This window comes from Perissodus microlepis, chromosome 23 (genome assembly GCF_051167445.1).
Source record: "Perissodus microlepis isolate ML-2025 ecotype Zambia chromosome 23, ASM5116744v1, whole genome shotgun sequence".
NCBI lineage: Eukaryota > Metazoa > Chordata > Actinopteri > Cichliformes > Cichlidae > Perissodus > Perissodus microlepis.
The window spans coordinates 25,825,479-25,848,743 of record NC_140482.1 but is presented as its reverse complement, the minus strand read 5'-3'; the positions used below and the strand labels follow the sequence as shown (position 1 = coordinate 25,848,743).

Genomic DNA, 23,265 nt, shown 5'->3' with positions numbered 1-23,265 from the left:
AAACAGTCAGTGATCACTGTTGACCTCCCTCGGCTTTTATTACCGCTAATCATTTATTTAAGCTCAGTTTTTAAAACCTTAGGATGTAACTACAGCCCAGCCCATGCAGCAGACTAATGACTAACCTCGTATCGTGGATGTATTATCTCAGTTGTTCTCCTGGCTGAAGTTTGGTCCTTTTACAACATCCTGCCATGCGATTACATTTGTTCCTGACCACCGAGAACACTCACGTTAACTTTTATCGAGTGGAAAAAAGTTAGCTTGTTTATATTATGCTAACATAGCTGTGTCGCTAGTGGTCACGTAGCACATCATTATATACCAGCTTGCCAAACTTCAGTAACCCTACAAACGTCACTGCTGTTTAGTTTTCTGTCTTCATTTATGTTGGAAGTGATAACAGAGCTGTACGTTTTAATTTGTTTCCAAAACCCCGCAGTCAGGACATGCTATATTGTATTTAGATAGAAGCTAGCGAGCTAACTTCCTGCTAACTTCTAACTCCGTTAAATGTCATGAATTCCGTTTTCATGGATGCCTGGATGTTAAACTCAATTGTTACACCTGGTAGAGCAGAACGCTGATCATTTTATTAAAGATGAAAGACTTTAGACAGTTTTTCAACTCTCAGTAATGCATGTATGTATATATATATATATATATATATATATATATATATATATATATATATATATATATATATATATGTATGTGTGTGTGTGTGTGTGTGTTCTGATATAATCAAAACCAGACAATACATGAATGCAAGTTTTTAAAAGGTAACAGTTGTCATCTTCAACAAATTGTCAACATTCAACAAATGTGCAGTTGCGTGCAAACAGAAAAACATATTTACATTTTGGCAAATATAGCATCCAGGTTATACAATTTTGTACCTTGGGTTTAAATTAGTATTGTAACGCACTGGGTTACAAGTTAGTTGACTATTGTGTGTTTTGTGTTCAGAATTGCCACTCATGGCATAGTTGGACCACACCGGCAGCATGGTGATTTACTGAGTGTCCTTGAATGTGTAGTAGTCTAGAGGCCGGTTGGCCTGTCAATCAGATCAGCTACCAATGACAGAGAGTCTGGAGGAGAGCATGCGTGTGGTTGGCTGAGAGTGTTTGGGGCTCGGGTGTTAGAGAATGTTGTGGTGGGTGTGTGCGGAAAAAAGGAGAGAGAGTCGGGGGGTTTACTTTGATTCTGGAGAACACGTTTTTTCCCTGTTGATTTGGCGTTGGCTATGGCCCACAGTAGCCTGTGTTACTATTCTTAATAAACACCGGTAACCGGAACACAGATTTTCTCTGTCTTCTGTCGGAGGGACACTACAGTATCAAAGCTTGTCACTATACAGGGAGTGCAGAATTATTAGGCAAATGAGTATTTTGTCCACATCATCCTCTTCATGCATGTTGTCTTACTCCAAGCTGTATAGGCTCGAAAGCCTACTACCAATTAAGCATATTAGGTGATGTGCATCTCTGTAATGAGAAGGGGTGTGGTCTAATGACATCAACACCCTATATCAGGTGTGCATAATTATTAGGCAACTTCCTTTCCTTTGGCAAAATGGGTCAAAAGAAGGACTTGACAGGCACAGAAAAGTCAAAAATAGTGAGATATCTTGCAGAGGGATGCAGCAGTCTCAAAATTGCAAAGCTTCTGAAGCGTGATCATCGAACAATCAAGCGTTTCATTCAAAATAGTCAACAGGATCGCAAGAAGTGTGTGGAAAAACCAAGGCGCAAAATAATTGCCCATGAACTGAGAAAAGTCAAGCGTGCAGCTGCCAAGATGCCACTTGCCACCAGTTTGGCCATATTTCAGAGCTGCAACATCACTGGAGTGCCCAAAAGCACAAGGTGTGCAATACTCAGAGACATGGCCAAGGTAAGAAAGGCTGAAAGACGACCACCACTGAACAAGACACACAAGCTGAAACGTCAAGACTGGGCCAAGAAATATCTCAAGACTGGTTTTTCTAAGGTTTTATGGACTGATGAAATGAGAGTGAGTCTTGATGGGCCAGATGGATGGGCCCGTGGCTGGATTGGTAAAGGGCAGAGAGCTCCAGTCCGACTCAGACGCCAGCAAGGTGGAGGTGGAGTACTGGTTTGGGCTGGTATCATCAAAGATGAGCTTGTGGGGCCTTTTCGGGTTGAGGATGGAGTCAAGCTCAACTCCCAGTCCTACTGCCAGTTTCTGGAAGACACCTTCTTCAAGCAGTGGTACAGGAAGAAGTCTGCATCCTTCAAGAAAAACATGATTTTCATGCAGGACAATGCTCCATCACACGCGTCCAAGTACTCCACAGCGTGGCTGGCAAGAAAGGGTATAAAAGAAGAAAAACTAATGACATGGTCTCCTTGTTCACCTGATCTGAACCCCATTGAGAACCTGTGGTCCATCATCAAATGTGAGATTTACAAGGAGGGAAAACAGTACACCTCTCTGAACAGTGTCTGGGAGGCTGTGGTTGCTGCTGCACGCAATGTTGATGGTGAACAGATCAAAACACTGACAGAATCCATGGATGGCAGGCTTTTGAGTGTCCTTGCAAAGAAAGGTGGCTATATTGGTCGCTGATTTGTTTTTGTTTTGTTTTTGAATGTCAGAAATGTATATTTGTGAATGTGGAGATGTTATATTGGTTTCACTGGTAAAAATAAATAATTGAAATGGGTATATATTTGTTTTTTGTTAAGTTGCCTAATAATTATGCACAGTAATAGTCACCTGCACACACAGATATCCCCCTAAAATAGCTAAAACTAAAAACAAACTAAAAACTACTTCCAAAAACATTCAGCTTTGATATTAATGAGTTTTTTGGGTTCATTGAGAACATGGTTGTTGTTCAATAATAAAATTATTCCTCAAAAATACAACTTGCCTAATAATTCTGCACTCCCTGTATATAAAGGCCAAAAAAAAAAAATTTCAGCCAGTGTTGTCAGTTCATATTCGTTTGACCTTTCCACTGCATAGGCATAAAAATGGTCATCAAAGAAGCTGACTTTCAGAATCCTCACAAACATGAAGACAGACTCATTAACTGACTGTGGCAAGATATGAATGACTTCACCAAACAAAGGTCTCTTCTTAGTGTCAATACGGAACCAGTTCTATAGTCTCTCCGTATACATCAATACTGTGTGACACAAAAATAGTACTAGTCAGAGAAAGGTCTTGTTCAAGGGTTAACCTCAAGTTGTCTAACAAGACATCTGCTTTTTTTAGTGACCCCACACTAACTAGATAGGGATTGGAGACATCCATTTTCTTAGCTAGATTATCACTATGGTTATAGCGATACATGTGTTGAACCTGATGTTTAAAAGCCAGTGTTTTTGACACATTTTTGAAGTTACAAACTGAATATGCTAGTCTTTTAGATCAATTGTGCTTGGCTTCAAATCGCATACACCAAAGTTTAGACAGAAAAGCGTCTGGACTTCTTTAAGTTGCTTGAAGACGTTTCACCTCTCATCCGAGAAGCTTCTTCAGTTCTAAGGTCAAATGTCGGGGAGTCCCAGATTTAAACCCAGTGGGAGTAACCCCTCAAGGGGGACAAAAGGACCCCCTGATGATCCTCTACTTAATCACATGAGCCAAGGTGTGAAAACGGGTGTGGGTCACAATCAGCCAGGGTTTCGGGTGAGCTCATGTGAAACCTGGCTCCACCCTATCATGCGATTTCCTGAGGTCAGATGGTCCAAACAAAACAAACAGAGGCCCAAACAAAACCATGGATAATGTATCATAAAATGATGTTGCAGAATAAGATTTGTGGCATAAAGGTGTTTGAAAAGAGTATGGTGCTCTACTATCAGTTCTTTAGGAATACTGCAAGCCCTCTTGTAATGACTGGTGCAAAGATGATACTGCATATCTCTCAGTAAAATCAATAAATGCCAATGTTGACTTTTTCGGTCTACACAATCTCCCAACAAAAAGGGCAAGACCAGTAAAAAGCACCACATTTGAGATGCCGTCTGTTTTAACGCACTCTCACTGGTTCTCAAGCTCATTATAACACTTGACTTGTTTTTAATGTCTCCATATCCATATTGAAAACTGGAAATCCTCTCATTTAGCTGTTCCAAAGTCATCAACTTCTCCTCATAAATGAAATGGCGAAAGCATTAATTTAACCTCTAAAGGGGCTACACCTTCAAGTATATCATGCATGATATCAACACTTATGTTTTCTGTTACATGAAAATACTTAAGGTTATTCAGACAGGAGTCCTCTTTCACACCAGTTTTGCTTGGTTCGTTTAAGCTTACATGTTCCTGATAACTGTCTTTGGTAACAAGTATAACGCGTTATACTTGATAACAAGTAACAAGTAACGCGTTACTTAAACGAACCAAGCAAAACTGGTGTGAAAGAGGACTCCTGTCTGAATACAAGTAACACGTTACTGCCCATCTCTGCTGTTAACACGCAAACTGTACCATATAGTTGATGGCTATGACCTTTTAAATCCACATTTAGACCAGGATTTTCAAGAAATCTCAAGTCATCAAGAAGTGGTTGCAAAATCTTGTCAAATCTATATACCTCCCTGTCAATTGAGTTGAACAAAAGACACAGGTGAATATTTGCAAGTGAGGATTTCCACTCTGGTGGCAAATTCTTCAAGGTAAAATACACAGCTCCTAGCTTATGTATGAAAAGAAAAGAAAACCAAAGAAAGAATGCTTGGACACTGCTAGCATAATGGATAGGGAATTATTAAGTGATAAGAACAAGTAATCTGATGTATTGTAATCATTATGAAGCTATAATTTGAGATACAATAAAAGATACAGTAAAAAAAAATACGTTTTTGTATCCATATCGGATCAGTATTGTCGATACCACCCTGAATTTTACTTGGTAACTGGAAAACAGAAGTAACCTTTTTTACTTCTGTGCACTTCAACATTTTTAAAGGGAAACATTCACTGCAAAAATTTAACAAAGTGCAGTAAGGTGCTATACTTACTCTCCACACCTCTCCACCAAATCCCCAATGCAAGTCTTCACAAGAAGCTTCCTTGATGGTACTGACAGGGTACCTGTAGTCTCATACTCCTTAAGAATCTGTGGGGCTTTCCTCTTGAGTAGTGACTTTAGGGGTTGACTTTGTTCTTCTGTGGTAATGGTAGACTGTGTAAAGGCAACACCAGACACTGTACCTCTCTGCAGTAATCTTCAAAGTCATGACAGCAAATTTCCGCAGAGCATAGAAGTGTGAGTAAACTAGGCGGTTTCTTAATTACCGTGATTATAACGCAATGACTAAAAGAAATTCTGAATAATAATTAAATTGATTTTATCTTATAGTTGCTACTTGGTGAACAAATCTGATCCTGACTAATAGTTAATAACTGTTAAAACACATTTTATGACTTAGAAAACTGGAGAAATGCAAAGTATACCTGATTTTGTCTAATCTCCCCAAGAGAGGTTTTCATTGGTGGCCCTCTGGCTGACAGGAAGATATAGAATCTACCAAAGTCCTTAACGTCTACCTTACTGTCAACATCAATATATTCCATGAAATCAGTTTTATACTTTAGCAGCCTATCTAGCTCAGCACACAGCCCATGTGCTGAGCTTGGCTTTGACCTATGATGTCTTTGGCACTGCTGACATTAAGAATTTTTTTTTTTACAAATCTCTTTCTCATCTATAAAAGTGGTTACAAGGACTTTGACAGATTCTAAGTTGTCATATGTGTGCTGAAAAAAAAGATACACATGGCTAAATAAGTAAGATAATTTGCATGGTCAAGTTACTGTTGTTTTTTAAATAACACTGACTATTACTTCCTCAGAAGTTCTGCATAAAAAAGAAACAATATCAGATCATGTTTCCAGAAACAAGCCTTAAAAAAGAATGCACACATAATTTAGTTAAGCATACTAGATGCAAAAACTGCTTTAACTGCTTAAAAATCATTATTTTTGTATGAGGTATATTTCATGTTAACCAGTGATAAGTAATTATAACAAATATTTATCACAACACTACTAAATGTAGTCTATTAAGTGTGATAACAGAAGACAGAGGGGTGACATCAAACTAAAGTTGCACAGTCTTTGTTCCTATTCTGTGCTAGTAAACAAATGGTCGCGGTGATAACTACATTTGCTATATTCAGAGTTAACGACAATATTGTCATTTTACACAACACTGCTACGGTTAGGTACTGAGTCTGGTGTTGCTCATAGACACCAGAATGCTTGTCGGAGCTGCTAGCTCAACTACAACACTAGTACTAAGAGCAATTTCTGAATACTGTAATACATAAATAAAGTAAATGCATAAATACATGAATAAAGAAATACATAAAAATACTACCAAAAACACATTAATACTAATGAAGTATGGCACTAAAGCCAAGAACTAATACTAAAATTAAGAGTAGGATATGTTAGCAAGACTGTTACGTTAAGGTTAGCTAGGTATAGTTAAGCAGTAATTAACAGTGCTTAAACTCAAAGCTCCTCCTATATTTTATATAAATTCAGAGTTTCACATTCTTCCAGAAACCCGACATATTTTCAGTACATTAAGATAAACTGGTAAATCATACTTACTGTAAGGTCTGACAACATACTAGGCAACGTAACCTCCATCTTTGTCTCCTTTGCCTCAGTGGCGCAAAAAGATAGCGCCCCCTTCCCGCCGCTGGTATGTCATGTTACTGGGCAGAATTTGTTTTAACACATCAAGTGTATTAAGCTTTTTACACATTTTTTCATGTGTTTACACATTTTCTTACACATGTTGCGTTAAAATTTGCACAAAATGTGTTAATAGTACAACAACAATTTTTTGTGTAATTTTTTAACACATCCTTTCTAAGAGTGCAGGGTTCATGAGCAGTCTATGGATTTGTAAATTTTTTGATGGCGTGTGTGCATTGTACTGCTGTCCCTGGTTTCTCCTCGATGCTGGATTGTTGCGTGAGACTTCCCGTCAGTTTCCCAGATAGTCATTCTGTGAGTGTGAGCTTGTCACATTGAGGTTGTCCAATGTCTGCCTATGTGATTTCCCAGGAGGAGTGCGGAAACAAGAGGGCATCGAGCACGGATGTACGGACACCAGGAAGCGAGGACATGGAGCATGGACACTGGGAGGAAGACACGGCATGGAAGTCGGGGGTGCACAGGGATTTATTGTTGTGTGATTATTTACTTCACTGTAAATAAATGCACTGTCTTCATTAAAGAGTCTGGCGTTTGGGTCCTCTTTCCCCACATCCCCACGGTCTGCCATCGCATACGATAACATTTTTACCAGTATTTCTAGTACCATGTTCGTCCACTGCAACATAATCTGTCCCGACAGAAAATCATCTTACAATAAAATGTTATTGTGATTCTGCTCTGTGAATATGAACGGAAAGAAATGACCAAAAATTAAAAACTTTTACCATTTCAAGTAACCTCTTTATTCTGAAGATTTTCCCTTGCAATACATTCATTGTATCCAGCTCTTCAGTGTTTAAAGTCACATTAATGTCAGATTATCTTCCTTGTGCAGCTTTATTTAACTGTATTTATTTCTTCAGTCTATTCAGTTTCTTTTCTCTGCAGCATGGAGGATGGCGGCACTGCTGTCTTTGGCTTCATGCAGCAGTTCTGATGCTCTCCTCTGAGTCTGCAGCAGAAACAAAAAAATGAGTTATTCACGAGCAGAGCAGATCAACAGCAGCATTGAAGAACCTCATGGACACACTTACTGCTGCTCTGAAGGCTTCATCTGTGATGTCTTTGAGGTTGATCGTGACGTTGTAGTACGCTCCAAAAACAGCTGTTTCTAAAGCTTTAGCTGCTACCTGAGACCAGAAATAAAACATGACAGGTGGGCTTATTTACAGCTTTGCTGTTGCAGGCAATGTTTGACAGAAAAGTGGGAGTAAAGACTAGAGATGGACCGATCCGATATTACGTATCGGTATCGGTCCGATACTGACCTAAATTACTGGATCGGATATCGGAGAGAAATAAAAAATGTAATCCGATCCATTAAATATCAAAAAAGTACCTCACAAAACTTGCGACATGGCATAACTCGGCTCATAACCGTAGCACGTCGGAGCAGTGTGCTCACGTGATAGAGAGGCTGCGGGAGACCTGTCGGTGGTCTGGTTGAGCATTTTGAGCCTTGCTACCAAACTGGCATTTGATCTCCGAGAAAGTTATCCCAGAGAGAAGTAAAGCAAGTGTGTAAGTTCATCTCTGAATGTTTGTAAAGCATTCCAGCGTTAAGCTTAACAACCGATATATGGAGCGACTGCCTCTTCTCTCTCTCCTGCTGCTACTTCAATCGTGAAACTGATCAATGATCTAGTGATGGGATTTCCGGCTCTTTTTAGAGAACCGGCTCTTTCGGTTCGGCTCACTAAAAAGAGCCGGCTCTTTCGGCTCCGAACCGGCTCTTCAGGTTGTTTTGTTGCTTTAATTAATTTATTATTAACAATAATAAAAAATTATGCACAAAAGGAATTACTAATGTAAAAAAAAAAAGTGGTTTTATTTATATATGTTTATATATAAATATATGCGGTGGCCCCTAGAGACAAAACACGTACAAACTCCAAAACACATTTCTAGCATGAACTGAACTTCCAAAACAGAGCTACCTAGATCACTTAAATTACACAATTGAAAGCATGAAAGCATGTGTGTTGTGTTTGTGTATTTATTAGAGATGGACCGATCCGATATTACGTATCGGTATCGGTCCGATACTGACCCAAATTACTGGATCGGATATCGGCGAGAAATAAAAAATGTAATCCGATCCATTAAATATCAAAAAAGCACCTCACAAAACTTGCTACACAGCGTAACTCGGCTCATAACCGTAGCACGTCGGAGCAGTATGCATCACGTGATAGAGCGGCTGTGTGTATTTGTAGCCTTGCTAGCAATCCGGCATTTCATCTCCGAGGAAGTTTTCCCAGAGAGAAGTAAAGCAAGTGTGTAAGTTCATCTCTGAATGTTTGTAAAGCATTCCATCGTTAAGTTTAACAACCGATATATGGAGCGACTGCCTCTTCTTGCTGCTACTTCAATCATGAAACTGATTAATGATCAGCTGATCGGCTTTTCTGTCGCGAGTCCGTCTCTCTTCTTTGTTTTTGGCCCACTTCTCACCAGAAAGAGGAAACCAGCGGCTGAACAACAGCAGCACTATTAAGCTTGATAAGCTGTTGTTAGAATTTATTTAATATTACTTTCTACACCAGGATCCTTTTCTAGTAGCTGACGGCTGGTAACTGTGCAGGGGCGGATGTAGCAAAGTTTAGCCAGGGGGGCCGATAGAGCATGAACAGGGAAAAGGGGGCACAAAGACATACTTTTCTTTCTTATTCTCATTTAAAATGTCTAGCTTTTAATAAATAATTATCTGACTCTTACACCCAAAGTTTTAATCTGATGTAAAATATATAGAAGTCCATTACTGTATATAGTAACTGTTAAGTCTAATATACCCTAGTAAGCTATAGTACTTTTTCCTTTGGGAAAGTACCATCTGTGAATTCTGCAATTCTGTTGAAGAAAGATGTTGAATCTATTTAATTATTCTTGAAAAATAATTTATTTCTGTGCATTTTTCCACACTGCATCAAATTAAATTTGATTACATCGATTAAGCATCATGGGGGGTGGTTCCCTATTTTTTTTTTTGCTGGGAGTTTGCAACCCTATTAGTTAGGTTGCTTAATATTTCTGCAAAGTACTCTTTAAAATACCAGAATAGGGAGGATGGAGTAGGTTCAAGTTTATTAGATTGATCAGTGTTGCTGAACTATGAAATATTTTGGGCGCAGTGTATTTTTTACATACAGGTATAACAGAATAGCTTTAGTGTTGTTATTTATTTAAACTTGAGTATGAACTTATATAAAATGCAGCAAGATATTAAAAAAATGTTTTATTGATTAAAAAACACACTATATCAGATTCATATCGGTATTGGCAGATATCCAAATTTATGATATCGGTATCGGACATAAAAAAGTGGTATCGTGCCATCTCTAGTATTTATACACAAGCATTCATATATAGTCAAATAATTAAAAAAAAAAAAAAAAAAGTTCATTTACCTGTTATTACCACAAACCAAATCCGGTCGTTGGTACTTGCTGGCTTGTGTAGCCACTAGGTAAAAAAAGTTCAACACTGCCCCTAGCATCCTGGAGCACTGCTGTTGTCTTTTGTACGTGTTTTTACGTGTTTTTGAGTTTTTACGTGTTTTGGAGTTTGTACATGCTTCAGGGTTTGTACGTGCTTCAGAGTTCGTACGTGATTTGATGTTTGTATGTGCTTTGTCTGTAGGGGCCACCGTAAATATACTTTTATTTATTCACTCCACATAAAATGTAATAAATAAATCATATAATACAAAAATCAACTATTCACATTTCAACTTTTAACTATTTAAATTTTCAGCTTTTTCCTTTTACAAATTTAAAGTGAAACAACACAAAACACTGCAAACCACAACACAATTAAATATAAATTATAATATGAAAACAAAAAGAAGATGCACATTCTCTGTCATATGGACCTGCATGAATAAACTTTATGAATCCTTTATCATCTGCAACTGAAAATAGTTGTGGATGATTACTATACCTTTCTAATGTGACATTGTTGTCCCTGGCTCTTTCTCTGTCTCTCCCTCCTGCTCTGTTTTACATCCTGTGCTACTGAGTGTAACTACCGCCCCTCCCCCCTCTTCCCAGCGTAAAGCACAAGGCCTGCATGCTGAGTGAAGCGGAAAAAAAGTGCGAGAGAGAGGGTGAGAGAAAGAAAACAAAAAAACAAAACCCATGGCTCGCGATAAGGAGCCGGCTCCCGTCGTTCACGTCAAAGACCCGGCTCTAAGCCATTTCGTTGGCGACCGACCCATCAGTACAATGATCAGCTGATCGGCTTTTCTGTCGTGAGTCCGTCTCTCTTCTTTGTTTTTGGCCCACTTAGCGCCAGAAAGAGGAAACCAGCGGCTGAACAACAGCAGCACGTTTAAGCTTGATAATCTGTTGTTAGAATTTATTTAATATTACTTTGTACACCAGGATCTTTTTCTAAGTAGCTGACAGCTGGTAACTGTGCAGGGGCGGATCTAGCAAAGTTTAGCCAGGGGGGGCGATAGGGCATGAACAGGGAAAAGGGGGGCCCAAAGACATACTTTTCTTTCTTATTCTCATTTAAAATATCTAGCTTTTAATAAATAATTATCTGAATCTTACACCCAAAGTTTTAATCTAATGTAAAATGTATAGAAGTCCATTACTGTATATAGTAACTATTATGTCTAATATACCCTAGTAAGCTATAGTACTTTTTCCTTTGGGAAGATACCATCTGTGCAGTCTGCAGTTCTGTTGAAGAAAGATGTTGAATCTATTTAATAATTCTTGAAAACGAATTGATTTCTGTGCATTTTTTTTCACACTGCATCAAATTAAAGTTGATTACGTCGATTAAGCATCATGAGGTGGGGGGTGGTTCCCTATTTTTTATTTATTTTTTATTTTTTTTGATGGGAGTTTGCAACCCTATTAGTTAGGTTGCTTACTCTTTAAAATACCAGAATAGGGAGGATGGAGTAGGTTTAAGTTTATTAGATTGATCAGTATTGCTGAACTATGAAATATTTTGGGTGCAGTGTATTTTTTGCATACAGGTATAACAGAATAGCTTTAGTGTTTTTTTTTTTTTTACTTGAGTTTGAACTTATACAAAATGCAGCAAGATATTAAAAAAAAACAGTTTTATTAAAAACACACTATATCGGACTCATATCGGTATGGGCCGATATCCAAATTTATGATATGGGTATCGGACATAAAAAAAGTGGTATCGTGCCATCTCTAGTAAAGACTAAAAGATTTAATATGCTGTTAAGGGAAAATTGTACTTAGTAGTCAGTATAAGCTTTTAATGATATAAGTTTACATGTGATAGAATACTGCATGATGACCTTTTCCCTGCTTAGAACTGATTGTCCTTTTCATTGTTCAGAACTGATTGTTCTTTATTAAACGTGTTCTGATATTTCTATCTGAATCTTCCCACAGCGATAGTAAGAAGTTGAACAAGCAGTTCTGACCTCGCACACACACACACACACACACGCACAATCACATACGCACAATCACATACGCACATGCTCACGTATCAACATTCCACTGAACAAATGTTTTCATTTTCACAGGGCCCCACTCTCTGATGTGAGCGCTCTGTGAAACGCCCTTGCAAGTTAAAACTGCAGCGTCTGTGTGTGTCTTCACTCTTAGACTCTCAGCTGAAGAAGTGTCATTTAGAATAAATCTCTTGACATATGCATTCATGTTTTAACACACCACTAGTAAAAGACAAAGTTCCTCTCAGTTTATATCACCATAATGCTGAAGGTGCACTTCATAACCTTCAGAGAATCTGAGCAGAACAAGTAGAAATTAGTGTTTTTTCACACCTGAGCATCAGACTTGCAGCTAAAATTTCCGTAGACAACCATTTCTTTAAGAGACGGCCAAAGGATGCTGATCCTCTCAGCAAGAGCCAATGGGACGGCAACAGCTTGCTTCAGTCCTTCCTGCATCGCAGCTTCTCTCCTGATGAGAACAACAAACAAATAAACAGGAAGTGTTTCTGCAGCTGACAGAAATGAAATCAGTTTTGACCTTTTCAGCTGTAAAAAGAACAAAGTGAATATTTGATTATTTAAAAAATGATCACAGGTGGAAACGTGGTTCTGAAAGTTACAAGGACATTTTAAAGATGATAATGTAACCTGACGGCATTCAGTCATTAGCAGTAATTGTGGTCTTAAAGTCTTGAGTATTCACCTTTTCATTTCCTCTGCAGTTTTCTTTGGCATTTTCAGTGCTGCCTACAAATGAGACGAATATGATCAACTCAAATCTGACATGAAGACAAAACATATTCACACTCTGGTTACAGTGAAAGAAGTAAAGAGTGGAAATGGTTCCGGGTGCCTGCAGATGTTACTGAGGCTCTGCAGGTGTTGGAGCTTCCTCCTCACCATGTAGCTGTTGAAGGCGGAGGAGTCGGCATCCACCATGTCCAGCAATTCATTCATGGCCTGATAAAATGGAGGAATCAGCCTCCTCATCGCACTGTCCAGATTCTCAAACTGCCTCTTCCCATACGTCATCTGACCAACCATGGCACCCAGTGCGGCCCCCTACAGGAGGGATACGAAATAAAATAAGTAACTAAAAGTAGAATTGTATCATTTTGTTATGAACCTAAAAGCTCGTACCATTGCACCGACTGCTGCAGAAACTGATCCTCCTCCGGGAGCTGCTGTCCGAGCACCAACGCTCTGAACAAACTGCCGCAGAGACAAAGACACCAGCTGTCCATCCTCCTGTGACTTCACCATGTACCTGCACAGGTGATACACACCTACCTTTAACAAGATATCATCATCATTTATCATCTGCTGTATAATACTGACAAATAATGTTATATATAGCTTTTGTTTTATTTTAAAATATTCTGGGTTTGTCACAGGATTGATGCTGGATGTTGTTGAGGTTTAAATTTATAATCTTAAATGCTTATATGCTGATTATATTGCTTTATATAAGAAAGGCCTAACTCTGAGTACACTCTGTGCCAAAAGTGCTGACAGGAAACTGCATGCTTTTGCAGAAGCATGGTAATTGCAGTAGAAAGTGAAACCAACTAGGCTGTTTGATCGAAACTTAAAGTGTGGTGTGACGTAGAGAGCAAGTATATAAATACCTAGGCTGCCATTTGTGCTTCAGACCTGGGGTTGTGTGTTTTGTGTTCAGGTCTCCATATCCCAGATATGTAAAATAAAGATCATTCAAGATCATGAGGCCAAGCAAACTACTGTTTTGGACGCTTGGCCTCAAACTAGGTGAACCACAGCCTCACAGATCTGGGACTATGGACCATAAGGATCGGGCTCTCATTGGCATGTTTCAATTTTTTTATTTTTTTTTTGCCTCAGATGAAGACAGATGAACTGCTCCATCTACAAAGAGGAATTTCTGAGCACCTGAATAGAGAAACTCTAAAGCCCCCAACAGGACCTTCATGAAAATCATAACACGTTTGACCTCTTTTCTAGTGACGGCACTGCTAGTGAGAGACGTACAGTTTTTGATATTGTCATTGCAGAACAAACTGACATTGATACAAGATATCAGATATCACTGATACAAATATGATTGATATGGAACCACTGATATCAGTAACTACTGGAGGGACTACTATAAAAAAAAATAACTGATTCAACCAACAGATTCTGTCTGCCATGATTCTTTTTAAGACATGTCCCACCTTAACACTATATAAGAAATGGTTCTCACATTTGTTGAAATATGGTCCTTAAAAGACACCAAAATACAACAGATGCTGGCATCATCTCAGTGGAAAAGAAGCATCCGACTGGTGTGCTAGGGTTCAGAAGTTCAGAAACATGATGTAAAATCTGGTACCACAGACAACCTACTAACCCTCAATGATTATTAGGTGGGTTTGGCAGTTTTCTCAATCCACTCCACAAATGTTCTAGAGACTTTAAAAGGATTTATAATGTCCTTCTGCTTTCTGTTTATTTATTACTCACAGAATAAAATGTAATCCTGTCATTATAAGGGCTGAATGTTCTTCGATGTTCTTATATATTTTTCGGGATATAAAGTATATAATGAATCAGCTGACTACATCACAGTTTGTAAATACTCACTCTATGATTCTCTCCTTTGGATTAAACGGACCGAGGGAGTCGAGGCCAAGTTTACTGATCACCTGACAACAAACAAACAAACAATCAGAGCCTATAATTTATTAAAATATCTTAAAAAAAAAAAAAAAAAAGAGTCATCTGCTGACCAGTCGGACTTTGTGCTCCTCTTCGATAATGAAGAGTCGGTCTCTCTGGATGTAAAAGTCAGCAGAGTCCAGCAGAGCCTTCAGAGGGATCAGGCCGACAACCTGAGAGCCGACCACAGGCAAGTTCAGGTCCTAAAAGACAAAAGAGAAAAAATTAAGTCAGTAACAATCTAAGGATTTGTTGGTCTTTACTTAACCCTTTAAGATCTACCATAGTCTGCCAGAGCTTATATTTATATTTTTACATGCTGTAGTTCCATTTTTGGGAGCATTTCAAGTTGCTATATGTTAATACAACAGTTATAGCTCAAATGTTAATAATATGTACGCATTAAGTCCATAGTACCCACAAAAATTGCAAAAAAGTGCAATAAACCACAAAAAAAAATGAAAATCGTTTTTAGTTTTTTTTTTTACATATATTTCTAGTTAGAGAAATTTAACCTCTTAAGCACAAAGGGGGTTTCTGAGCTTCCTGCTCGAAAATGTAATGCCCAAATTTAATTGATTATTTCTCTGCAATTACAAACTCTGTCCTTACAATCTTGGTATCAAAATAAAGCTAACACTTGTGAGATTTCACCAGAGGTATAAATATTGAAGCAGATATTACTGTGTCAAAATTACTGAGACTGGAACACAGAAAAAGTAAGTATATTTTATCCTCGCCTAATTTATTTTATTTTTTTTTTAATTTTTAGCATATAACCCTTTTAAAAATATGCCTCAGATCACATTTGGTTCCAGGATTTCAGTAACCAACATATAAACATCAACTGTGCAAAGATTTATGTTTCTAAAGTGAAACAGTGAAAAATTACAGCCCTGCCAATACATCAATATCCAGACGTTGTACAAAAATGTCCAATTTTGGCACATAATTGGACACCATGCCATTTTAGGTATTAAAGAGCAGAAATTAATAAATTTTATTAACAGGCCTAAAAATGCTCTTTTTTAAAATATATTTTTGAAGAATTAACCACACATTTACATGGTAATGGCCCTTTTCTGCAGTGCGCATGAAGCGTTTAATTGGTCTCTGGCCCTTTAAACTCCGAGGGGCTGTAACTTTGGTTTCTTTTGGTCAATTTGCATGATTGACACCTCTTTTTTAATCGTTTTAGCCAATAGAATCAAAGTAACGATGCCACGTTCACGTCAGTTCAACCAATCAGACGTGGGCCCAAATTTGCTGCATGTGGCGTCTGTCCAGTCACGTGTCTGTAGGTGGGTCTAAAATGGAGGTTGCTCTGATGCGGCTAGGTAGGCATGGTAACTACTGGTAATCACGTGGCTACCGGCTACCAGCGAAAATAATGGAGGAAATCGGGATGGTAAGCCAATCTCTGTCCCAGCGCATTTGCGCCGCTGTGTGTTTTAGTGGTCTTCCTTTGCGGCTCATTCAGTGAATATTGGTCTGATCGTGGTGAAACTTGGTGTGTGGAGTCAGTGATAACTCTGGAAGCTAACCAGCCTATCTTTAGCCGGTTACATGAAGTCTGGAGAATTTCCAGTTCGGTTTTGTTTGTTTAGCGGTCTTCTGCGCATTTACGTAACTGCTCGTTTAATCACGACTTGTTTTCGATGTGTTTGGTGGTTGTAGAAATGGTTTATATGACATTTTAGCTGAGATTCTGAGGTTTCTGTGGATACCACACGTCTGGACTTATATTTCTCATCCCGTGTTATAACCGATTAAATGAGATGTCCTCCTTTTTGCCCCCGGTACCGGGGGCGTGGGGCTTAAGTGGTTTTAAGAGGTTTATCCCTCAAAACTGTAAATAAAAAAAAGTTGCACAAAAAAGTTTCCAACAACAGGAAATTTATTTTGAGTGTCTTCATAATTTTATTTTTGAGATACATCAATTTTTATATACTACAGGAAAAATGAAAATGAGTATTATAATGCTAATTTGCAAAAAACAGCATGTGCATTTCCAGCAGTGTAATTTGAGTTCTAAGCATCCCAGAAACGACACAAAGTACACAGCTCTAACCTCCGCATCTCTGCAGATCTCCTCATACACAGCATGGAGGGGCGTCACCTCGTAGTCCAGAATGTTGGTGGAAACCTGAGCAAGGTTAGCCTCATCCAGGTACCAACCAATCCCCTGCACTTTCTTCAGCTGCCCAGGCTTATGAACACGGAGAAGAAGAAAAAAAGATTTTAATACTTAGTTATATATCAAGTCCGAACAAACATAAGAAATTCAAAAATAATCGGAAATTTCAACAAATTCTCCAAAAAGTGGAAAATATTAGAAAAAAATTGATTTAAAAAAGAAAAATCTGAAAAATTCATCAACAAAACAGAAAGAAAGAAATCCTAAAAGGACATTTTAATCATGTCATGACAGCGAGCAACACCCACAGCATGAAAAGCTAAATAAATAACCAAGATTCCCAGGACGCACCTGGTCCTTCCCTCGACCCTGCTCCCGGATGTCCAGTGCTATGCGATGAGCCTGTTCTTTAGTGCTGATCAGGTTCACATTATAGGCAATGAGGAACTTACGAGCACCAGTTACCGTCGCGCCCCAAGATGGTACAAAGTCGGCGGGGCCAAAGTCAGGGGCCCATTCATCACGTTTCAACTGGAGGGAGAAAAACATTGTAATTGGAAATAGAGACAATTTTCTTGTGGTTAACCATATTTCAAGTTAAAAAAAAAAATCAATCACTGACCCTGCTGTTACAAAGAAACTTTTTTTTTTTTTTTTTTTAGAAATCATTCTCAGAAGTTAGAACCACACAACACTAAATGAGCGAAGAAGAAAGGAGATAATGATTTGATGAGTCCTCACCTTTTCAGGCAAAGCTTCGTACTCTCCTGTTCGCACAGATGGAAGGCTTCTCCTGGTCTCTGTTCGAGCTGCTTCTCCATAAAGATACACTGTGGAAAAAGAACCTTATTTACTTCTTAATTTGAATTTAAACCAAAAACAGTGTATAGTAAGCTGAGACTTGAATCTCGGGTTTATTGCTGAGAGGGTGAAGCCTCCTTTTTGGTTCTAATGTTAAAAACACTTTGTGGTTTTTAAAAATCAGAGCAGTCAGGAAAAAACCCCCAAATCATTTTAACTCATTAACCTTCCAGTTCTGTGCTCCCCCACCCCCCTTACTTTAGTGTTCTCATTCAAAATTGACCAGTCTGTTTTAACAGCTCTTAAAAGAATGACCAGGAATACAGTGCCACTTGCACTTCTGGAGTTTTGTTCTGGGCTCAGCATGCACTGGAGCTGACGTCCAAATGTTTGCATTTGTAGTGACAAAGTTGCTCTCTGACTTTGGTAGCAATTTATTGACAACTCAGTAAGAACATGGTAATAGTGTGGAGTGTGGCATAAAGGGGCAATAGTTCCATAATACCGTATAACACTATGCAATTACAATATAATAACTAGTAATAGCTTGTTTCATTGGCTTTTAGCTTTCATTACATTTGGCACATGCAGACATGTTTTCAGGTCCTAGGTCCCTAATTTTAGCAAGTATTAGTATGCAGCATAGTAGAAATGGTAGTCTTATATTTAGTTGCACTGATTTATAGTTATTATATAAAAGCTACCACACAAGTACACCATAGCATCAAATATAAAATATTTGAATATTATTACATTCAAACAAAGGACCCTTTTTAAGGTATATGGAAAATTCATTTCACATATAAAATATTGTAATATTATCCTAATATGTGAAAACACCAACGTGCATTATCTTATTATCATGCCATTACTACCACATCACTGTTATTAGAAATGTATTCCCATAATTCTGCACAGAAATTACTATTTTATTGCTCACAGCTTCTCTTATTCTTAGAAAAATATTACTGTACTGTTACTAACAGCTTTACCCTCACAGGCATCATTATTCTATGCTATAAATTTCGGCCAATAGTGGTCAACTAAAAAATTACTTTGTTTATTATCTTGTATGTACACTAAAATTAAATAGTAATACGTAGTTCCCACTCTTTTATTGCCACATTATTGGCCCAGGATTATGTTATTATTGGGCTCTAACATAAAGTGTTTTATTTTCATCTCAGAAGTCAAGATAAGATAAGACTTTTCACTCAGTTCAGAAACAATAAATAAATCAACTTCTGACTCTTTGGCTTCATTTGAAAGCGACAGGTGATTTTTTTTTTCATGTACTTGGTCTCTCACCACTGATACAACACTAGCATCTGTGCAATCGGTCTCCGTACAGCTCTTATAGTCCTGAATAACAAACCAAAACCTTCCACTTCAGTCTGATTTCCTCAGCTACAAAAGACTTATTAAATTCCAGACTTGTTTACTTACAATATGAAATTCTGAATTAAGTAGCACCTCTGTCATTTACCTAACTCACACAAAATTTCTGGGCACTGATCAGCACCTTCCACAAAACAAGGAGGCATTGTTGTCATCATTAGAAAAACACTGTGTGGAGAAAAAGGCTTAACAACAAAAACCTCACAACTGTGAAACATTGCAGGTTGTCATAGGTCTGTCTGTGTTACTTGCTTTTTGTGCTTTAAGTCTCTGTCTGTCTTATCCAGGTATCGCTGTTTTTTTTTTAGTTTTCCTAATAAACAATAAAAATTGACTTTTTTTTTTTTAATTTTACATTGGCATTTAGTTTTATAATCACATTATTCTGTTTCTCATTCTTGTTTTCTTGAATGTTTGACTGCAGTAAAGCTGAAGCTGTTTTTTTAATGAGCCTCACCAGGCACATGCAGCATCTCTGCCAGTTTCTGTCCGAACATGTTGGCACACTGCACGCAGTCGTCCATGCTGACGTTCTGGACGGGGATGAAGGGACAAACGTCCATGGCCCCGGTCCGAGGATGTTCACCTGGACAGGAAACATGTTAATGCCTTGATGTTAGGAAGCAGCTCCCTGAGATGAGCTGCTGGGCTCAGACTCACCTGAATGTTTCCTCATGTCAATAAGGCTGAAGGCCTGGCGGGCGGCGTTCAGCGCCCCCTCCACCACTGCCTCAGGAGAGCCCACAAAGGTGTAGACGGTGCGGTTAGTGGAGGCTCCAGGGTCAACGTCCAGCAGGCTGCAGCCGCGTGTGCTGGAGATGGCTGCTGAGATGGCATCGATCACCTAAACAGTTCATAGAGAAGTTGTAATAATGTGGCTCACCTGCTTTAGTTAGTCAAGCTCAAAGGAAATATTGTGTTGATAAAGAGCAAGAACACTTTGTTTGCGAGTAAGGATACTGGGGTGGCCAGAGTTTAGACTGTAATAATGGCTCTAATGAGCATCACAACGAAGTGAATGACCAGAATTTTATGCAGAATTGATTCTAAAACTTTAGAAATTTACACTCAGCTGTCATTGAAATAAAATGGAAACAATTTGAAATGATTTAAAACCCGCATTAAACTGGAAATAGAACAAAGATAACATCAAAAAATTGAGAATTTGTGTTAGCAACAAGTATCAAAAACTTAAATTAGGAACATGTTTCTCAATGTACTGCATCGGCTCTATTTATTTATTTACATTGTTATGAGGACACCAGTTGCTGCAGTTTGAAAACCACATACGTCCTCTCTTAAAGTTGGGTTTCAGCTTCACCTGTTTTGTATTTTCGGTATCATAAAGCATCAGATGCTTTCAGTGGGTGTCCAATTTGGACTGTACTCTGGTTTGATTGGCAGCTGATTTTTTACAAACCAGTGCTGCTGGAATATGAAAACAGTGTAGTTTGTCAAAACACAAGCATGTTCTGTGGTTAAACAGAAAATCAGCTGATTATTTAATGTTCCCACTTCCGCGGAACAGTTTTCCTCTTGTGGGAAAAGAGGGCAAAGGTCAGTACACAGCTTTACTCTGGAGTGAATCTTTAATGTCTGTTTAACAAATGTTTCAACAGATAATCTGAACTCAAGAGCACCTCACTCACACATTAAACACATCAGTCTCCTGCAGATTTCATGTTGAGACATTTAAACTGTTTTCAGAGCAGTTTAAAGATATTTCGTTTGTTTAAAGATAAAAAGATTAGCTGTTTAATGACATATCTCATTACTCTAAACCATATCTTGATCACTTTTTACTGAACTGCAGTTTTTGACAGTTTAAGTTATATTCTAGCATTTTATGCACTTCCTGTTCAGTAAAGATCCAGAAATCTGTCAATGTTTTTATTTTAAATTCAATGGCAAATGAAGAATGAAGTCTAGGATCTTGCTATGCTCTCTCTTCCTTTCTCCTCAGATGGCTGTTCCTCTGAGGGAGGCTACTTCCTGCAAGATGAAGTTCTTCCTCCCCCTGCTGTTCACAGGGAATCATCCGATTCTCTCTCTCTCATGATCTCAAACTGCCAAAAGAGCCTAAAGTTTTTTCTGATTTTTTAAAATCATCTCAATGTCAAAGATATATAAACTATTAAATCAAACACACAGATCAAAGCAGCAAATAAAAACACTTGCAGTTGTAACTTTAAAGTTAAAGTCAAACAGCATTTCAATTCACAATGAGCACATTTATACTTGAATCACATTTTGCTGATAATACTCACACACCTTTACTTATTTACTTTAAACTGTTTAAATGTTAATTAGGCAGAAAAGTCCTCCTCTCACCTCTTTGTTTCGACCCTCAGAGAAGTTGGGGACACACTCCACCAGCCGAGCCATGGTGCCTGCTAACTGAATGAAAACCCAAAGAGTTCAGTTTCACCCAAGTCCAACCTCACATACCCCCCTCCAAAAACCTCTGAACCCCTCAGACAGACACTGAGCAACGGTTCAATCATTAACTGTGTGCAGCAGATCAGTATGTAGGTCACCTGACAATGATTACCACCTCTGCACACAGACACTCTTTCAAATGCCAGCAGATTTTTTCTACATAAGAGAACTCAAGTCTCAGTTTCTGATCACAGGCTGCGCTCTTGAGATAGTCCAGTCCAGAAGGGCAGAAAAAGCATGCTTCCTTCTATTCCTAAATCCTTGACCAACCAGTCAGCATACCCCAAGACACATTACTGATGCTGAATTTGTGAAAACTAAAATAAACATAGACTTTTCATTCTAATAATTTTATCTTTTAGCTCTATGGTCACTGAGATCTGTCTCGCTAGCATCCTGTAGCTGAATTTTAGCCAATTTCAGTACAGTGTGAGACATATAAGGACAGCCATAAACATCTGGGCTCTGTGCTGTCAAACAAATTCAACATACTCAGAATAACTTCCAGTTACCTGGATTTATGGCTTTACCCTACCCTAACATCATCAGTCAGACAAAGAGGCCATAAGAAAGTAGGTATCAACATTAGGTTAAACCAGGTCAGTCTAGGTACAAGTGCTGTAAAATGACAAGGGTGGCTTTGGCAGCATGTGACCAAGTTGTTACATGGAATGAGCAGCAGAGAGACTGATTTTGCAAAGAGAGAAAAAAACAATAAGAAAGAAAGAGAGACATCTAACAACTATGCTGACTACAAGTAAAAAGAGCTCTAAAGGACTCTATCATTAATGCACAGGAGAATCTGATGAATTCTAATTAACAGTGTTAGTTGTTTCAGCTGCAGCCCTGATAGTGTTTAAAAGTCTGAGAGTAAAGATGAGAAAGAATTCAAAACTGAAAACTGAGAATTACCCTGAAGTTAACTGCACAAGCCCAGATTCCTGCTTTGTAAAGGCCTCTAACAAAGTCCTGCCGACTCTTCCTGCTGCACCAGAACCTCAATATTTAATTTTAAGTTTGCAGAAGAAAACCCAAAATTGTTTGTCCTGAAGATGGTGTTGATGTTGGTGCATCAACACCATCTTCAGAAAAATAATAATAATAGTAAATATATATATATATATTCATTTTGATTATCAGTTATTTTCAGATAATTAGTGACAAAAATGTTCAGTTTGTTAATTAAATGAGATAGTTTTTCTTTGAGAATAAATGCAAGAGGAACTTCAGTCTGATCACAGCCTCTATTATGATGTTTATTTGTGATATTGATTGATTGATCAGTATCAGTATTTGTTTCTATAGGTCAGAGTCTGAAAGATAAACTCATCTCAGTTTTGAGCACAACTCTGTACAAAAGGAGAAATGAGAAGGCTTCAAAACACTTTGTTTTTGATGATTCAGAAAACATTTTAATCTCAGAATTCATGAACTTTATCAAGACTTTAAAAATATATCTGACTTTAATTTTATGGGGGAAATGCCAAGTTTTGCAAATGTGGACTTGTTTTGTCAGATTTGCCTGACTGAGCTGAATCATTAAATGAAAACAGACATTTTTTAATTTATTTAGTATAATCTGAAAGATGTTGAACTCAGTTCTGCTATCAATTGTAAAAGGATAAACACTTTTTTTTAACAT

General features: G+C 38.1%; 1 protein-coding gene and 1 long non-coding RNA gene across 2 annotated transcripts; one reads left to right on the top strand and one right to left on the bottom strand.

Moving 5' to 3' along the window:
* Nucleotides 1–7,420: 7,420 nt before the first annotated feature.
* Nucleotides 7,421–21,642, bottom strand: ftcd (formimidoyltransferase cyclodeaminase). The gene is made up of 14 exons (XM_084922240.1): nt 21,516–21,642; nt 19,845–20,028; nt 19,642–19,770; nt 17,727–17,815; nt 17,337–17,516; nt 16,920–17,057; nt 14,920–15,051; nt 14,774–14,835; nt 13,313–13,439; nt 13,073–13,234; nt 12,876–12,919; nt 12,503–12,641; nt 7,752–7,847; nt 7,421–7,669 (listed from the first exon to the last, which is right to left on the bottom strand). The coding sequence occupies exons 1-14, from the start codon at nt 21,567–21,569 to the stop codon at nt 7,586–7,588; spliced, it is 1,620 nt and encodes a 539-aa protein (XP_084778366.1). The 5' UTR covers nt 21,570–21,642; the 3' UTR covers nt 7,421–7,585.
* On the top strand, nt 10,780–14,924 carry LOC146361610 (uncharacterized). The gene is made up of 3 exons (XR_014799480.1): nt 10,780–10,966; nt 12,991–13,447; nt 14,033–14,924. It is a non-coding gene; the product is annotated as an uncharacterized LOC146361610 (long non-coding RNA).
* Nucleotides 21,643–23,265: the final 1,623 nt, after the last annotated feature.